We start from the raw sequence: 18,063 nt of genomic DNA on the forward strand, positions 1-18,063 counted from the left end.
AGTTGTGAACCGAGGTCCTACTGTATATTTGAAGACAAATATTTGGCCCTCATGATTTAGCCTGAGGACCCCAATGTTCTGTGTGACCAGGTTATACTGCAGAAAGACTTTCTATAGCTGACCATCATATAATAATAATAAGTTGCATTAATAGAGCGCCTTTCACAAACCCAAGGTATCATGAGTGTCATTTGACTCACCTATTTACTTCTTTCAGTTTAAATATTCAAATGCCCACCTGTTTAAAAGTAAAACCAAATCTTTTCTTTATTTGGTGTAGTGTGAAGTCAAGCAAAATGACCCATTTCATTGGCCAACTAAAAAGATTAAAATATGCAAGTGTTCAAGGCAATGCTGGCCCCTTCCTTCTTCAGGCAGGATATAATCAATACACGATGAGATGATCACATCCTGCTTGAAGAAGGGGCCTAAGTTGCTTCGAAGTCTTCCATCCATCCATCCAGTTTCTTTTTTTTTTTATTTTTTATTAATTTTATTGCACTCCATACAAAGCAATCAAGTTTTTACAAAAAGAAAAATAGAGTTAAGAACAGATCGATCCCCACCCTTGAGAGAGAGAGCAAGCCAAACGGCATAAAAATTTTACAGCTTTTAAACATACCTAAATTAATAAATTCTCTGTGCTTCATGAACTTATTTTTAAAATATTACTGATTAGATCCTGCCATGTTTTGAAAAACGTCTGTACGGATCCTCTAACTGAGTATTTGATTTTTTCCAATTTCAAATAATATAACACATCAGTTTCCCACTGACTTAAAAGAGGAGAGTTTGGGTTCTTCCAGCATCCATCCAGTTTCTAACCCGCTGAATCCGAATACAGGGTCACGGGGGTCTGCTGAAGCCAATCCCAGCCAACACAGGGCACAAGGCAGGAACCAATCCTGGGCAGGGTGCCAACCCACCGCAGGACACACACAAACACCAAGCACACACCAGGGCCAATTTAGAATCGCCAATCCACCTAACCTGCATGTCTTTGGATTGTGGGAGGAAACCCACGCAGACACGGGGAGAACATGCAAACTCCGCAGGGAGGACCCAGGAAGCGAACCCGGGTCTCCTAACTGCGAGGCAGCAGCGCTACCACTGCGCCACCGTGCCGCCCGCTTCGAAGTCTTGCATATTGTAATCTTTTTAGTTAGCCAATAAAAGAGGTCATTTTGCTTGACTTCTCATTACATTCATAATGGCTAACACGGTACAACACCCTAGTACTACTTTATTTGGTGATGCTTGTGTTTTTAGTTGGGAAATTACTCATTCTTACTTTCCTAACAGGCTTTCCTCCTCATGCTTATTTAAATCGATATTAGCATTACTACATGATTTCTAAAATGCCTTGTATCCGTATTTATTGCAAATTGTGCTATATAAAGTAAAGCATCATTTCCTGAATCTCTCCCTGTGTGCTGTTCCTTGTGCCTGCAGGTCATTGTTCTGTTTGCTGGACAGCACATTTCCAAGAGCCCCTTTGAGGTAAATGTTGCCAGAGCCCTGGGAGACGCAAGTAAAGTTCTGGCGAAAGGTCCTGGGCTTGAGCCATTTGGGAATGTTGCCAAGAAGCCAACTTACTTTGATCTGCTCACTGCAGGTTAGTTCCCTTTGAAGCACCTCACTTTCTCATCTCTTCTTTCTCTTTGGCCTGCCTTATGCTTGGGTTAAGTGGTAATATATTTGAATCTGGAAGATCTGCAATGTGTTTACGTTTTTTTATACCAGAAAATGTGGTCTCTATTATTCAAAGGTGGGATGAGTTGTTTTTTGTTGTGTCTTAATCATACAGAACCTCTAAAATAAATTGAATAAATGCAGTAATGTGTTCTGTCATTTTTGTGAGCGAATTATTCTGATTTTAAGATTTATTGCAAGTCAAACTTGTGTTACTTTATCATGAATAAAGTAACCGTGACTGTGCAGAGGGTGCAGACCTTTAAATACCTGGGAGTGCAGCTGGATGACAAACTGGACTGGACTGCCAATACTGATGCTCTGTGCAAGAGAGGACAGAGACGACTATACTTCATTGGAAGGCTGGCTTCCTTCAACATCTGCAATAAGATGCTGCAGATGTTCTATCAGACGGTTGTGGTGAGTGCCCTCTTCTAAGTGGTGGTGTGCTGGGGAGGCAGCATAAAGAAGAGGGACACCTCACGCCGGGACAAACTGGTGAGGAAGGCAGGCTCTATTGTAGGCACGGAGCTGGACAGTTTGACATCCGTGGCTGAGCAGACTCCTGTCAATCATGGAGAATCCACTACATCCACTGAACAGGATCGTCTCCAGACAGAGGAGCAGCTTCAGTGACAGACTGCTGTCACCGTCCTGCTCCACTGACAGACTGAGGAGACCCCACACTATGCGACTCTTCAGTTCCACCCGGGGGGTAAACGTTAACATTATACAAAGTTATTGTCTGTTATACCTGCATTGTTATCACTCTTTAATTTAATATTGATCTTTATCAGTATGCTGCTGTTGGAGTATTGGAATTTCCCCTTGGGATTAATAAAGTCTCTCTCTCTCTCTCTCTCAGACTACTTTAGTTTAATGGAATATAGTATCGTGAAATTCCATTTTGCGTTTTGCTGTTGCAGGCTTTCATTTTGAAGTAAATTAAATTACGGTTCTTTGTCTAATAATCAGTAAAGATTTACACATTGTGCCACAGCAAATAGAATGTCATTTTCCCAAAACTGAAAACTGATCAGTTTAAAAAAATGAGTCATCTTCTGTTACTTCAATAAAATATCTTGCTTCGACAAATCATAAACATTTTTTTTTTAATGGATTTCATTTATTGCCTCTTCTACTTTAAATAATTGTCGGAATCAATTTAATCTCTGTAAAATATCACATTATGATAGAAACTTTCAAAAGGAAGTTTGGATTTGTATACAAAACAACATTCTCTTCAGGTCAGTCAACTTATAGACACAAACAAGTCTGAGGAAAGAAGGGTGTAAAATTATTAAGCACTGACCATCTCTCAAATTCTATAAGTGGAAAAATCTGAAAATATACTGCGTTGATCTAGCTGTCCATTTAAACATCATGATCAATTTCTATGGAAGGTACTTCACTGACAATTGAGCTATTGTTTCATCCGCTGAGACTAGCAGTCTTGTCTAATTTAAAAAAAAAAAAATGAATGGGGGACAATACAACAAAATAAATCTTGCAATCCTATGGTTGTTAGCCAAAAATCTGAATTCAGGAAAGAATTTTGGGTTTCTGCAAGACATTAATCCAAAGCACATTGATAGAGGTACACTGCAGGAACTTTAAAGAAAGAAAATAAATGTCCTTGTGTGGCCTGGTCAGAGTGCTGACCCTTATCCTGTCTCTGCCAAAACCTCAGAAATGCAGTTCATCACAGTTTTCCTGCTAACTTAAAACAGCTAGTAATTTACCATGGAGGAATAAACAAAAAATAGTTCCATAATGATGTGTAAAGTTAGCAGGGACTTGTCTAAAAACACTCCTGGCTGTGATAGCTGTCAGAGACCGTTTGACATAGTGCTGACCCTGAGGATAATTACTTTGAAAAATTATGTTTCAGCATTATATGATTGTTTACTGTTTTCTTTCCCTTTTAAGAGAGTGTCTGTAAAGAAGAATGTGTGACTCAGAAATAGTGCCTTTTGCATCAAAATCTTAGACTCTAATCCTAGAGCCCACTCTCTTTCTGGAACAGCTTGCCCTTACTCCTGATCACAGCCCTGTTCTTCACAAACTTAAAGGCCAGGGCTGTGGGTAACAAAGGATATAAACTTTGATGGAGTTTCAGCTCGAACTTAATGCATTCATTGTGATATCTCCTTTACCGATATAAAGGATAACAGATATTAATTTGGGTATACCTAAATTAATAGTATGTTCCTCCACTGAAAATGTTTTAAAGAGAGGAGAACAATGTCTAGTCAAGATCTTTGAATAAGGTCTTTTTGAAGTTTCTGATGAGTTTTTCAATACAATGTGGGTCGGTAGACAAGTTGTCTGTGTCAGTCCGAGAAATGCAAACAATCCTCATATCTGGCCGTAAGACCCATGTCTCTATTAACACCATGTTGTTTAACTTCCCATTCTTTTCTCTTTTGCTGTGTTCTGAAGTTTCTCATAAGCCCTGTGACTTTAAACGTCTCTCTCACAGTGTCCGTGGCTGTTGAAGTGGGATGTTACAGGAACATCTATGTTGCCATACTTGAAGTGGAACCTGTGTAAATTCATTCTTGGCAGCGTGTCAGGACATTTCATACAGAGAATTAGGTACACCACATTAGATGATCTTCAGGAAAATGATCCCTTTATGTGATGTTTTAGTCGGCAGTGTGGTATTTTCTTTGAAAATCCTTCACAAAATCTAGCCCTCCAGATAAAGTAGGTTATTGCCCACTTGAGTTGAATAGTCCTTGACAGGCAATAACATCTAGTCTGACACTTTAATTACTGGCAAGGCTAACTAAATACAATTTGCAGGTACTTACTGCTAGTCTTGGCATCCGATTCAAAATGGTGAACAGCTCTTACTGCATCCTTACTAGCACAAACAAGTATGTTTGTGATTCTTGTGCCAATCTAGCAACACTCTTGCAGCTCTCTTATGACAGTAGTCTGACTTTTGAGTCCTGTCGTGTCCGCTGTGCATGAAGAAGTTTTCTCTGTGACAATTACAGACATGTATGAAGGCAGAGACAATGATGACATGGTAAATGATGAAAGAGGAGATGACATTTACCAGTGAACCTACTGCCCGCAGTTCTTCAGAACGTTCTTTCTATACCCATACCAGATAACTTGTACCAGCAAAAAAATATTCTCTTGGAACTATCTGCTGCTCCAGCTACCTTCTGCAACTCTAGTCTTTCAGCTCTCATAACAAGAGTACTGACAGTGTCCTTCACAGCTCCCACTCATATCAACTCTTTACATATACTCCTCCCTATTAGGCCACTAGTCAGCTGGGACATGTGGTCTAGACAATTCAATGAGGACAAATTGTCTTGGGTTCTGTTTGGTCATTCCCTTGTCTAGCAAACTCTTTGTTCAACATTTCTTACCCTTCTGTGTAGTCAGTGTGAGTTACACGTAGTAAAAGCAATTTTGTGTCTCCTTTGATATAAGGCAATTAACAGGGCTCTTTACTTTGGTTTTTGAGGTCTGGGTGGCTCCTGGATTTTTGTGCTGACCACTACTTTCCCCCTCCACAGGTGCTGGTGCAGGAGATGTCTCTGTGGCAATTGCAGATCCGTATGGTGCCAAAGACAATTTGGACATTATGATTGATGAAAGAGGAGATGGCATTTACCGGTGTACCTACTGCCCTGATCAGGCAGGTCCTCACACTCTCAGTGTTACTTTTGCTGGTGCTCACACTCCCAAAAGTCCTTATACTGTTAACATTGCTGAGGGTAAGTATATGAGCTTTCTACTTCCTTAGACACTTTATCTTTTATACTTCTTTTTTTTTCATTTACACCACGAGTGAAGCTGTATAATTTGAACCAAATAAAAATGGAACCATTCTTGTTATTTCAGAGTTATGTGTTGATTGTCTTGTCAAATCACTGGGAGATTAGGTAGATGTAGATTGTGGCTAATAAATAGTCTCTGCTGTTATAAGAACTGTGGAGAACTGCAGAGAAATAGAAATTAAAGGAAGTGAACAGATTAAATTGTTATGTGACTTGTAGCCTTGTCAGTTTTTGGATAGATGGCTTTCTTCGCTTGGTAGGTTGTTCAGATGCTCATGAATGAGAAAGACCATAAGAGACTGTCAAGAAGCTACTGCGGTTTTCCTATATGGGAAGAGTGGGATCAAACTGCCCATTACAGAGGGCAAGGGTGGCTGGAAGATGCCTACCACTTTACATAAGGAACTCGGTTTAAATGTTTAGTAATCAAATAGATTGCTTGACAGCACTCTGTTTTGGTAGAACTTTAATTCTGGAGGGAATCCTTGAATCAGGGAGTGATTGTAAGGATTACTTGGAAACTAGTGGACGCCAGCGTAGCATACGGCGGTGTAAGAATAGGAATGGAAAATGGTGAGAAAGGAATTCAGAAATCAAGAAAAAAGAATCACTTCTTGAAAGACGTAGTTGTGAAATAGGTGTTTTGCTGGAGACGACAGATAATGAGTCGAAAGATCTAATCTCGGAAAGAGCTTGAATTTCAGCTTCACCACCATAAACTGTAGATATTGCCATGTATTGATAGTACTCGTGACTTGGTGTGATAACTCGACTTGCGTCGGGAAGAACGTCTCCAAATCTGTCCCAATGTGATGCAACAAAATCTACTGTCCTGTGTCTTAGTGAGAGTGCATTACCTTCGTCAAATGTTTGTGTCAAGAAATAACCTCCTGATAGGAACAGGCAGTTGCCGGATCCCGGAATAGAGATGACGTTGTACGAAAACCCGTCGACAGAAATGAACTGTCGTTCATTTTATAACAAAGGCTTAGGAAACAACTGTCGCAGTGTAACGAAAATAGCAAGGAGCGAAACCAATGCCAATGGTCGAGAGAGTACCTTCCTGTAGCAGGCTACAGAAAAGACTTTCAGGCGCACACATGGCCAAAGTGAAAGGTCACGAGGTCAGGCTAGATATCGGGCGGTGACGTAACACCAATGGGGTCATGAGAGAGGAGTGGGGAACGTGGTAGTGCGAAGGAGGAATAGGACTCGAGAAAAGCGGCGTGGTGGTGTATGGGACACCACAGGTAGTGTGGGGAAGGGTTTGGAATAGGAATTGAGAAATGGTGTTTTGGCGGGACCGGTGTTTGAAGAGGAAGCAGGACGAACCAGAAGAGAAATATATATAAGAGATAATCCGTGTGTGGTTTAAATGGTGGTATTTGTCAGGGCCACAGTGTGTTTTCAGTCAGGAGGTGATTGGAAGCTTGAGTGATCGAGGAATTACAGGGAAATAAAGAAAGTGAGAGAACAGGATGTCAGTAGGAATACCGTAGCGGTGCCTAAGCAGCTATGCTTTGTGTTAGGTAAGTATGCAAGAATATTTAATAGAGTACGACCCGCTAGGGCATCCAGGGTTTTATTTTTTCTTTATTTTTATAACTTGTGTTGTTTCTTTGATGACAACAACAACATTTATTTATATAGCACATCTTCATACAAAAAAAATTTAGCTCAAAGTGCTTAAACCCCTGCTGTTCGTTTTAGTTTAGTATACGAATCTGCTTGACAAATGTGATGGTTTTGCCAGTTTCATGGCAGTGTATATGGGTGGCACTTTGTGGTGCCAGATTATTTTAGATCAAATGTTTACAATTCTATATAGTACAGGATTTGATTAGATTATATTAGCTAAGTGATTTTAAACCTTTTTAATTGCAACAACATTTTGGCATATATTAGATTAGCTAATCAATTCTAAACCTTTTTTGGCACCCTCGTTTTGGCATGTTAGCTGACATTATCTCCCTCGTCATTTATTTTTTTCACCTCTGCCAATAAATAAAGGAAGTCATCAGTGCTTTGAAATGTAAGTGCTTGATTACAGAATAGAGCGTTTGTTTTGATGTGAAATAAGAGTTCCAAGCCAATTTTCACTTCGGTGTGGGCTTGTCTTTTCAAATTCAGCACTCTAGAAGGTCAATGATTAGAACTAAACTAAATACTTGGTGGTGTGAAGGGGAATTTCTGATTGTTATCCTCAGTGATTTTCACTGATTTCTCACTTGCTGCGCCCTTTCATTGTAGAAAACTCTGGCAATGCTCAATGCTATTAATTGGCAACACGAAACAAAGGCACTGAATTACAGATGGAATTTCAGCAGCAGATTACCAGCCTTTTTAAAACATGACCCTGAAACTACCCTCTTGATTAGATTATTACATTACCTTTAAATTGTATTATATTTTTGTAGTATTTTTTTTCCATTCAGTTTAATTTTAATGTTATGTGTCTGGTATACAAACTACAGTTAGGTCCATAAATATTTGGACAGAGACAACGTTTTTCTAACTTTGGTTCTGTACATCACCACAATGGATTTTAAATCAAACAACTCTGATGCAGTTGAAGTGCAGACTTTCAGCTTTAATTCAGTGGGGTGAAAAAAAAATGTGATGCAACTAAAGCATTTTTTAACACAATGTCTTCATTTCAGGGGCTCAAAAGTAATTGGACAAATTAAATAACTGGAAATAAAATGTTCATTTCTAATGCTTGGTTGAAAACCCTTTGCTGGCAATGCCAGCCTGAAGTCTTGAACTCACGGACATCACCAGATGCTGGGTTTCCTCCTTTTTAATGCTCTGCCAGGCCTTTACTTTCAGTTGCTGTTTGTTTGTGGGCCTTTCTGTCTGAAGTTTAGTCTTCAACAAGTGAAATGTCTGCTCAGTTGGGTTAAGATCAGGTGACTGACTTGGCCATTCAAGAATTTTCCACTTCTTTGCTTTAATAAACTCCTGGGTTGCTTTGGCTGTATGTTTTGGGTCATTGTCCATCTGTATCATGAAACGCCGCCCAATCAATTTGACGTCATTTAGCTGGATTTGAGCAGACAGTATGTCTCTGAACACCTCAGAATTCATTCGGCTGCTTCTGTCCTGTGTCACCTCATCAATAAACTTGAGTGTCCCAGTGCCGCTGGCAGCCATCACACTGCCTGACTCCACCGTGTTTTACAGATGATGTGCTATGCTTTGGATAATGAGCTGTTCCACACCTTCTCCATACTTTTTCTTGCCATCATTCTGGTAGAGGTTGATCTTGGTCTCATCTGTCCAAAGAATGTTTTTCCAGAACTCTGCTGGCTTTTTAAGATGTTCTTTAGCAAAGTCCAATCTAGCCTTTCTATTCTTGAGGCTTATGAGTGGCTGGCACCTTGCAGTGCACCCTCTGTATTTACTTTCATGCAGTCTTCTCTTTATGGTAGACTTGGATATCGATCGCGACCAAGCCCTGGAGAGTGTTGTTCACTTGGTGGGCTGTTGTGAAGGGGCTTCTCTTCACCATGGAAATGATTCTGCGCTCATCCAGCACTGTTGTCTTCGTGGATGTCCAGGTCTTTTTGCGTTGCTGAGTTCACCAGTGCTTGCTTTCTTTCTCAGGATGTACCAAACTGTAGATTTTGCCACTCGTAATATTGTAGCAATTTCTCGGATGGGTTTTTTCTGTTTTCGCAGCTTAAGGATGGCTTCTTTCACCTGCATGGAGAGCTCCTTTGACCGCATGTTGTCTGTTCACAGCAAAATCTTCACATGCAAGCACCACACCTCAAATCAACTCCAGGCCTTTTATCTGCTTAATTGATAAGACATAACGACGGACTTGAACACACCTGCCCATGAAATAGCCTTGGAGTCAATTGTCCAGTTACTTTTGAACCCCTGAAATGAAGGGATTGTGTTCATTGCTTTCGTTGCCTCACATTTTTATACAATCGTTTTGTTCAACCCATTGAATTAAAGCTGAAAGTCTGCACTTCAACTGCATCGGAGTTGTTTCATTTAAAATTCATTGTGGTGATGTACAGAACCAAAATGAGAAAAAAGTTGTCTCTGTCCAAATATTTATGGACCGAACTGTATTTTTAGCAGACATGCATTTCTAATGCAGTTTATGGAAGTGCTAGGCTTTTAAAAAATCCGTTTTATACAAGAAGGGTCAAAGTAGGCTGAATTTCCTATGCAAGCTCAGATCTTTTAGTGTCAGCAGCACTATGTTGCGGATGTTCTATAACAGCGTGGTTGCCAGTGCCTTTTTCTTCGCTGTGGCATGCTGGGGGAGCAGCATGAAAATGGCAGACATCAGGAGACTAAACAACCTAATTCAGAAGGCTTCCTCTGTGGTAGGAGAGAAGCTGGACAGCTTGGAAACTGTGGCAGGTCAGAGAATGTTGTCCAGGCTTTGGTCTATTATTGAAAATGCTAATCAGCCACTTCATAGTGTTGTGGCTGGACAGACGAGCGTCTTCAGCAGTAGACTGACTAGCATCAAGTGCTCCACTGAACGTCACAGAAGATCCTTCCTCCCGCCGCCATCAGACTCTATAACTCCATTTCCGGACACTCACCCATACTTTAAGCTATTACCCTCTTTTCTTTATCCAGGTACATTTTTTCAAGTAGAGTGTGTGGGGTACAGCCCGGACACAAACAGGTAGACATGTTCTTTCTCCACACTCGTGTTTATTTATACTATTTACAAATGCACAAACCCAGTGGCGCAGCACCAATCACCCCTTCAAGTCCTGGCCGCACAATGATGCCTTGCTCAGTCCTCAGACCGCCTCCACTCCTCTCCTCCGAGCTCTGTCCACTTCCACCCGACTCTTGCTATCGACTGGAGGGAGGCGGCCCCTTTTACGCACGCCCGGATGGGCTCCAGGTGCTTCCTGAGGAGCTTCCGCCGACACACGTTCTCCGGGTGTTCTTGCTCCTCTTCCCCCCAGCACTTCCTGGTGTGGCGGAAGTGCTGAGGTCCAGGGCTCCCAAGGCACCGGGGCGCCCCCTGGCGGTGACCACGGGCCCCTACAGGGTTAAGCTTCCAAGCCCCCAAAACAACCAGGGTGGTGGCCCCCAAAATAACCAGGGTGGTGGCCCCCACGTGATCCCAGATTGGCACACGCCCACTTCCGGTCCCTCAAGACGTCCCGGTCGGGTCATCGCCCCTGGCATCCTTGACAAGTGGTACCTCGGTATACGTCCATAGTCCGTTCCAGATCCTTTGACTTATACCAAACAGGACGTATACCAAATGAATTTTTTCCATAAGAAATAAAGGGAAAATGATTAATCCGTTCCCATGAAAAAAAAACCTATTGTTATTGGCATATTTATACATTGATGGGGTCGTATAAAATAATTTAAACACTGCTTAACACTAAAATACATAAATACAAAAGCAATTAGATGAAAGAAACGAAAATTTAACCTCACGTTACTTTCTAATATCGTCTTTGTTTTTCACAATCGTAGATACCGACGTTCTCGGCATACGGTGTGCAGCAGCCAAGTCCCGGATACGCATGCCACCTTCATACTTTTCAGCAATCAATTCAAATTTCTGAGAAAAAACGCAAAATTGCGTGAAAATTCACAGAGAGGTATAGCGCGGGTTGTTCACTGAATGCTAGCAACTGGCGTACTGACGCTCGTGGGCAGTCGTGGCTTTGTCTCGAGAGAGAGAGAGAGGTAAACAAGGGTAGTGTTCTCTAGATTGAAGAAGCGACACACTCAGAATAACGTTTCGAATGCTGTTTATTTTGAACCCTATTTGACCAACTCTCCATACAGCGTGCCTTCTAAACCACACCACACCCCTCCCTAGGCAGTCATACGTCTCAAAAGACGCAGACCATAGCAATCAACACCCCAACATAAAGCAAAGGACAAAAGCATCAGTGAACAATCGTATACAACAGGTAGCACGCGGGATGTTCACTGAATGCTAGCAAGTGGCGTACTGACGCTCGTGGCTTTGTCTCGAGAGAGAGAGGTGAACAAGGAGTGGCACGCGAGTCGTATTCCAAGCAAAGGTCGTATACCAAGCAACATTTTCCATGTCCGAACGGGACGTATACCAAGTTGGACTTATTCCAAAGCGTATTGCTGTACTTGAAATGTGCAACACACTATCAGTTCTTGTGCAATAAATTGTCTTCTCTTCACATGAAAATTACCTGATTTGTTCTCAGAATGTGCGATAATAACTTAAGGTACAACACTCTGCACTCTAGTTTGATACTTCCATTTATTATACTTTATTTATATTTACATGATTACTTTTGTACATGCTCTTAGTGTAACATGTCCCTTGTCGGTTGTTAAGTTGTAACATAAGTCATTTCCTTCGCGATTAATAAAGTTTTCTGAGTCTGATAATACGGCCATCTATTCCTTTAAAAGTAAGACCTTGATCTGACAAAGTGTTTCCAGTGTTTTGAAAGGTGTGATTCACACAGAACACTTTTTAATGTGTAGCGGGGCCACATAGTTAGTGTGTAAATGTCAGTTCTGAGTGCGTCTCGTTTCATTGTCCCATTTGCTGTTTGTATGTGTATCAGTTAATGCCGTCCCCGTAAAGGAGGACGGATGATGGAAGGAGACCACAGCCGCAAACCTGGAAAACACCTGTTCTTAATTAACCAATCACAGCCGTCACAGACTATTTAAGAGGAAAGAGGGAGGAGAAAAAAGAAAAGACCGTTTTGTTTCAACCACTTCAACTTGCTTGCTGTTTCTTCACATCGCGCCTTTTCACCAGTTTGCATTTCATTTTCTGGACTGTCTTTCAACCTGCATCTGCTGAGACCCCGGGGTCGATTCACCATCCACCATACGCCGAAGAATCACGGTGAGGTTGCTCCAATCGCCGGGAAAATCAAACACTACAATTGCCGCTAGTTCAGTCATCCGTATTCAGGACATTTTTTATATTCGGACTCAAGTTCACAATCATTCTGTTTATCAGTCATTTTGTTGTTCGTGTTGTGTGTTATATGTTACAGGGACAAGGGAGGGTTTTTGTATTTATATTTGGTGCTGTCTTGTTGTTGCTGGGGTGGAGGGATATTTATATTTATATCTGTTTTGTGGCATGTCTTGTTTCATTTAATACATTTAATCCGTTTAATTTTACATCCTGCTTTTGTGTACTTGCATTTATACCGTCGATTGTGGGGAAAAGTTTAATTGTGTAGAAGTACGGCTTGATAGTTAGATTTCTCAGTAAATTATCCAGGCCACAGGTCTCGGAGGTGTAGCTGCCGGCTGGGTAAAGGGGTCGGCCGTTACAAATGTATGGCATCAAAATACGCAGTTCCAGTATTGGACTCTTTTAATGCGAGCTCCCTGACCAGGATGGAAGCCCATGGCAGAGAACACTGTGGACAAGTCTAGTCCCTGTGGCAAAGAGCAGCCAATCAACACTCCATTTTCCATGCCTGGAGAGGTCATAGGTGACGCACACACAGAGGTCGTGATCTCATCCTTTTTAACCGCATTACATAAATAAACCAACTGTCATCCTTATGTAAAGTCCCTTTTTTCTTTTCCCCTTGATGGTCCATCCTCCTACATTTATTATTTTGACAGCCACCTTATTGTCAGGCGCTTAGTCACCTGGTATACTACTAAGTTTTATTTTATGTTCTTTGGTGCTTTTTAAAGCATGGTTTTTGTATCGAGTCTCACCTTGCTGCTTAGATGTAAATGATTAAGCAATGCACATCTGTACTATGTAGATTTATGTGAGCCTCTTTCATTTCTGCTGCCTTTTATGATGTCATCCTTGTACTGTGTCTTGTCTCATACTCTCCATGCATCTTCTCTCTCCAGCCTGTGGAATGTGTATCCTACATATTAGTGGCCAGTTAGTAGAAAGAGGCATTGAGCGACAGTTTGCATGTTGGTGAGCTCATCTCTCCACACAGTGCTATGTCCCCTCTTTACAGAGCCAAGGCCTCTTAGCTGGCTCTGTGTGTTTGCCCTGAGTAAAGAACGGTAAATCATCTTATAGGCGGGCCGGTGGAGAGACATTATTCAATTTCTTTAAAAAAAAATAATAATAATAAATAATACTTCATTTTTATTTATGAATCAACCTCTCTGGACTTTTTTCTTTCCAGCTTGCAACCCAAATGCCTGCCGGGCCAGCGGGCGAGGACTTCAACCTAAAGGCCTGAGGATCAGACAGGCCGCCGTCTTCAGGGTGGATACTAACAATGCAGGAAGTGGAGATTTGAAGGTTCAAATTAAGAGTCCAAGTAAGGTCTAATGGCAGAAATAGCTGTGATCATTCCTTTTTATTATGTTGTTATTATGGAGCTCAGTATTTCCAAAACAGTGTACCAATGGATAATTTGACAAGTAACTACATTTATTGATAAAAGCGACCTTTAGGTGGACAGTCTTTGGAGTCACTTCTGGAATACTTTGTGACTAAGTTTCTTCTGTAGCCTGCCTTGTTTATTTTTATTTTATCTCCTTTTCTTTAGGAAAACTAGGGGGCTTTGCGCCCTGTTCGCTTCGCTCACCAAACCCCAACAATCAGCCTGCGGTTTGCGTCAGCCACTTGGCGTCTCTACCGCTTGCGTATATCGATTTCTCTTTCACCAAACAAATCTTTTAATTTTTGCGGATAGGCTACTTCATTGGGGGAAAAAACACTTACTTTTCCCTGATGGCAACACAAATTAAATGATCTACAAGTCTCTGACGTAAAGTTTAAAGCCAAACAATATCTATATACTTCTGTCACATCATCTATGTCCATATATTCGGTCTCTTTTCGCTGTTGCGTTATTTCACCGAGTAATAATTTCCGTTTGTTAGCGCTAATGCAATCTTTATTATCATTTTTTGAGACTTTTGAATTTTAGTACTTTAATAATCTCTAACCTGCTCTGCATGTGTAGCGCACCAACGTTTTTGAACCTCTTTACGACGTTCTACTTTGTTTTCTACTCTTTGTCTTTTATTGCCGACCCCGCTTGGAGCTGAGAGCGCAGGAACTGTGTCTGACAATAGCAACCACACGAATGAGAAGTGAGTGGACTGACCGTGGGTGTGGTTGTAAATGTTTGAGAGGAGGGGCAGGACTTGTCAAAATCTCTTGGCAAAATGTCTCGTCCTATGGGACCTGAAATTATCTCCAAGAAAGTCTCGTCCCAGGATTTCCTTTTATAATAGAGAGATAAATTGAGTTCTACAAATATTTTTATTTATCCACCACCTTTGTCCGCACCGACTTAAAGATCACAAGTACACAAAGCAGTTGTTTCTATTTCTTGTATGTTGTCAGCAATTAACCCAAGTGTCTCAGTTAAATAATATATGCAGGGATGAATGAACCAGCAACCTCAAACTGTCTAGTTCGACAGTAAACAACAGAAGTCATGCTACCTGCAGAGACTGAAAGGTAGCATTTTCAGTGTCCCTCCCTTCAACCATCAATAATAAAGTAAAAATTATTATTCCCTTTTTTATCCATAACTCATAATATTTGGAATCTAGTAGCCACCTTGGCAGGCACAAGTCTTTGAAGCCATCACTTCAAAATTATTTGAACCATGTGCTTCTAAAGGATTATGACTGGTAATAATTAATTTCATCTGTCTCAACGTGGTTCTCCCTTAGGATCACTCAGTCTTTCTCCACAGAGCATTTTATGTTGAGATGCCAGCTAATCTGTAGCTTTAGATGGTTGCCTAAAACTAATGAAGGACACACTGTTTTAACTGTACAGAGAACCTCGAGGAGCCTGTGCGGCAGAAGGACTTTCTCAACGGAGTTTACACCTTTGAGTACTACCCTCATGTTCCAGGGATGTATGTGGCAGATATCACATGGGGAGGCCATCATATTCCCAAAAGGTGAGGATAAAACACCACCATACCCCCTAGCAATGTGATATTATATAGTGCCTTTCATTTCTATCTATTAATTATATAGTGCCTTTCATATCTATCTATTTATTATATAGTATCTATCTATTATATAGTGCCTTTCATATCTATCCATTTATTATATAGTGCCTTTCCTATCTATCTATCTATCTATCTATCTATCTATCTATCTATCTATTTATTATATAGTGCCTTTCATATCTATCTATTTAATATATAGTGCCTTTCATATCTATCTATTTATTATATAGTGCCTTTCATATCTATCTATCTGTCTATCTAAAACTTGTTTAGTATTTTATGAGAATAGAAAGAGAGCAATTAGAATCCCTTTAAGGGACAAGTGAGCAAACTGTCTCCAGGTCAATGTGAAGGAACTCTGCCAGTGGCGTTTAAGGATATTCATCTCCTGATCTTGGGTTGCGGTCTGCTGCCCATCTGTGTTTTACTATGAAATATATGATTTAATATTATAGTTGGATTGTAAATATAATTGTATTGTACATGCAGGGATGTTAGTCTGTCTGTCTGTCTTCATTCAAATACTTAATATATTCTCCTAACATTTTCAGGTTTGAACATTTACATAGTGGGTCTTTCTTTCTTTCTTTCTCAACTTAAAATAACTCCTTTCACTAAAATCACTACAAGTGCTTTTGCTTTGATCATTACAATGCAGACAATCATATGGAGATCAGTAATGTGTGTGTCAGAGGTCATACTTCCATGTCATTCTTGATTTGATATCTTCATTAAACAGAGCAACTGTTCCAAACATATTTCTCTCTAAGGTTCTCCTTGAACAGCACTTGGGACCAAAAATGCCAAAAAAAAATTGAAATTCTTTACGGCGTTAAGCACATTTTCTCCAGGTTACATTACTGCACTGATTGAAATTGAAAGTAAGTCTGGCGATGGTCATCTTGCCATTAAATAAAAACGAAACAACTATTAAAGCAACACTTTTGGGTGGAAAATAGGTGTTTAGCTCTATGTGCATTCGCATGAGAAATGATTATAAGCAGTTTAAAGCAATCAGAGCAGATCTTTTACCACACAGCATTTGTAAAACTTAATTCAACAGAGGAAATAAATCGATAAATACACAGGTCTATATTGTCGCTTTACTGCCCGGTACTTTTGTGTCTTTTTCCATCCAGTAGTATTGTGAGCTCAGCTGCATTCTACATTACGTGCTTGTTATTTTTACATTACGACTACATAATAAATGTTAATACGAGGCTGTCAAACGAGTTATTTGCAATGTGATTTTCAAGGGGCTCTGAATTTTTCTCTACAACAGTAATGCTGGCAGCCATGGGATTTAATGCAAAACTGGTAAGTCATTTCCTTTTTCCTTATGCATACAGCATTCAAACTTTACAAAATGAAATTTAGAATCACACAGGCAGCAAGCATGGAAGCAACTCTTTTATGTTGGCTGTGTTGGAAAATGTTTATCTGCCATGAAGGGTGACAAGTCAGGGAATGAGCCGTTGTAATGAGCAGGATGGGTGACGAAATAAGCACGGAGTATGGTTAGAATGTTATTTTTGGAAAATTGCTCTTATATCAATCCACACCAAAACGTTGACACTACATTTTCTTAAGTATACGTCTCCGGACAGCGTTCTTAAAAGTCTTCGTTTTCAGGGGTCAAAAATGATGAGACAGTGTGAATGAAAAGTGAAAACTTGGACAGGTGTCATTAGTTTCCTAAGTGAAAACACATCAGTGTGGACGGGGCACAAGTAGAGCAATAGCCAACAAGACAAGATATTTTGTAGGTCATAAAGAGAAAAACAATTTTAAGGTAGGCAGCCATATCATCAGGGAAGATGGAAGTCGGGTTTTGCAAGTAGCCTTGGTAATTCTGTAGTTAAAAACAGTAATAGAGCTGAACCATGAGTGAAAGAGAAACAAGTCCTAAAGACAACATTCGAGCAATCGAGACGAGAACAGGCCATTCAGCACCACAAAGCTCGCCAGTCCTCTCCACTTATTCTAACTAAGTCGAGTTCTGAAAGTCCCTTACGTCTTACTGTCCACCACACTACTTGGTCGCTTATTCCAAGTGTCTATCGTTCTTTGTGTAAAGAAATCCTCCCTAATGTTTGTGTGAAATTTCCCCTTCACAAGTTTCCAGCTGTGTCTCCGTGTTCTCGATGAACTCATTTTAAAGTCATCATCTCGATCCACTGCACTAATTCCCTTCATCATTTTAAACACTTCACTCAGGTCTCCTCTTCATCTCCTTTTGCTCAGCTCTTTTAATCTTCACTCATAACTCCTCTCCTGTAGCCCTTGAATCAGCCAAGTCGCTCTTCTCTGGACCTTCTCTAGTGCTGTTATGTCTTTATGGAGACCCAAACCGCACCCAGGACTCCAGATGAGGCCTCACCAGTGTGTTATAAAGCCTGAGCAGAACCTCCTGTGACTTGTACTCCATGACGAAAAGTTGCATAATTTCACACTGGCTTTAGAACGTTAGAACACTCTGGACGGTTCAAAGCTCACCAGTCCTGTCCGCTTTATTCTTCCAAAAAAAACTTCAAGTTGAATTTTGAATGTCCCTAAAGTCCTCCTGTCCACTTGGTCTGTTATTCCATGTGTCTGTGGTTCTCTTCCTAACTTCCTAATGTTTGTGTGAAATTCACCCTTCA

The 18,063-nt window shown here is 40.6% G+C and overlaps 1 protein-coding gene across 3 annotated transcripts in view; it reads left to right on the forward strand.

Moving 5' to 3' along the window:
* The window catches only part of LOC120540236 (filamin-B), a 194,040-nt gene that overhangs the window by 84,575 nt on the left and 91,402 nt on the right, over positions 1 to 18,063 (forward strand). For all 3 annotated transcript variants that reach the window (XM_039770802.1, XM_039770799.1, XM_039770801.1), the window contains exons 7-10: positions 1,453 to 1,615; positions 5,232 to 5,432; positions 13,622 to 13,759; positions 15,241 to 15,367. In XM_039770802.1, the coding sequence (XP_039626736.1) occupies positions 1,453 to 1,615; positions 5,232 to 5,432; positions 13,622 to 13,759; positions 15,241 to 15,367 (629 nt within the window). The remainder of the gene's footprint in view (positions 1 to 1,452; positions 1,616 to 5,231; positions 5,433 to 13,621; positions 13,760 to 15,240; positions 15,368 to 18,063) is intronic.

Source organism: Polypterus senegalus, chromosome 12, assembly GCF_016835505.1.
Source record: "Polypterus senegalus isolate Bchr_013 chromosome 12, ASM1683550v1, whole genome shotgun sequence".
NCBI lineage: Eukaryota > Metazoa > Chordata > Cladistia > Polypteriformes > Polypteridae > Polypterus > Polypterus senegalus.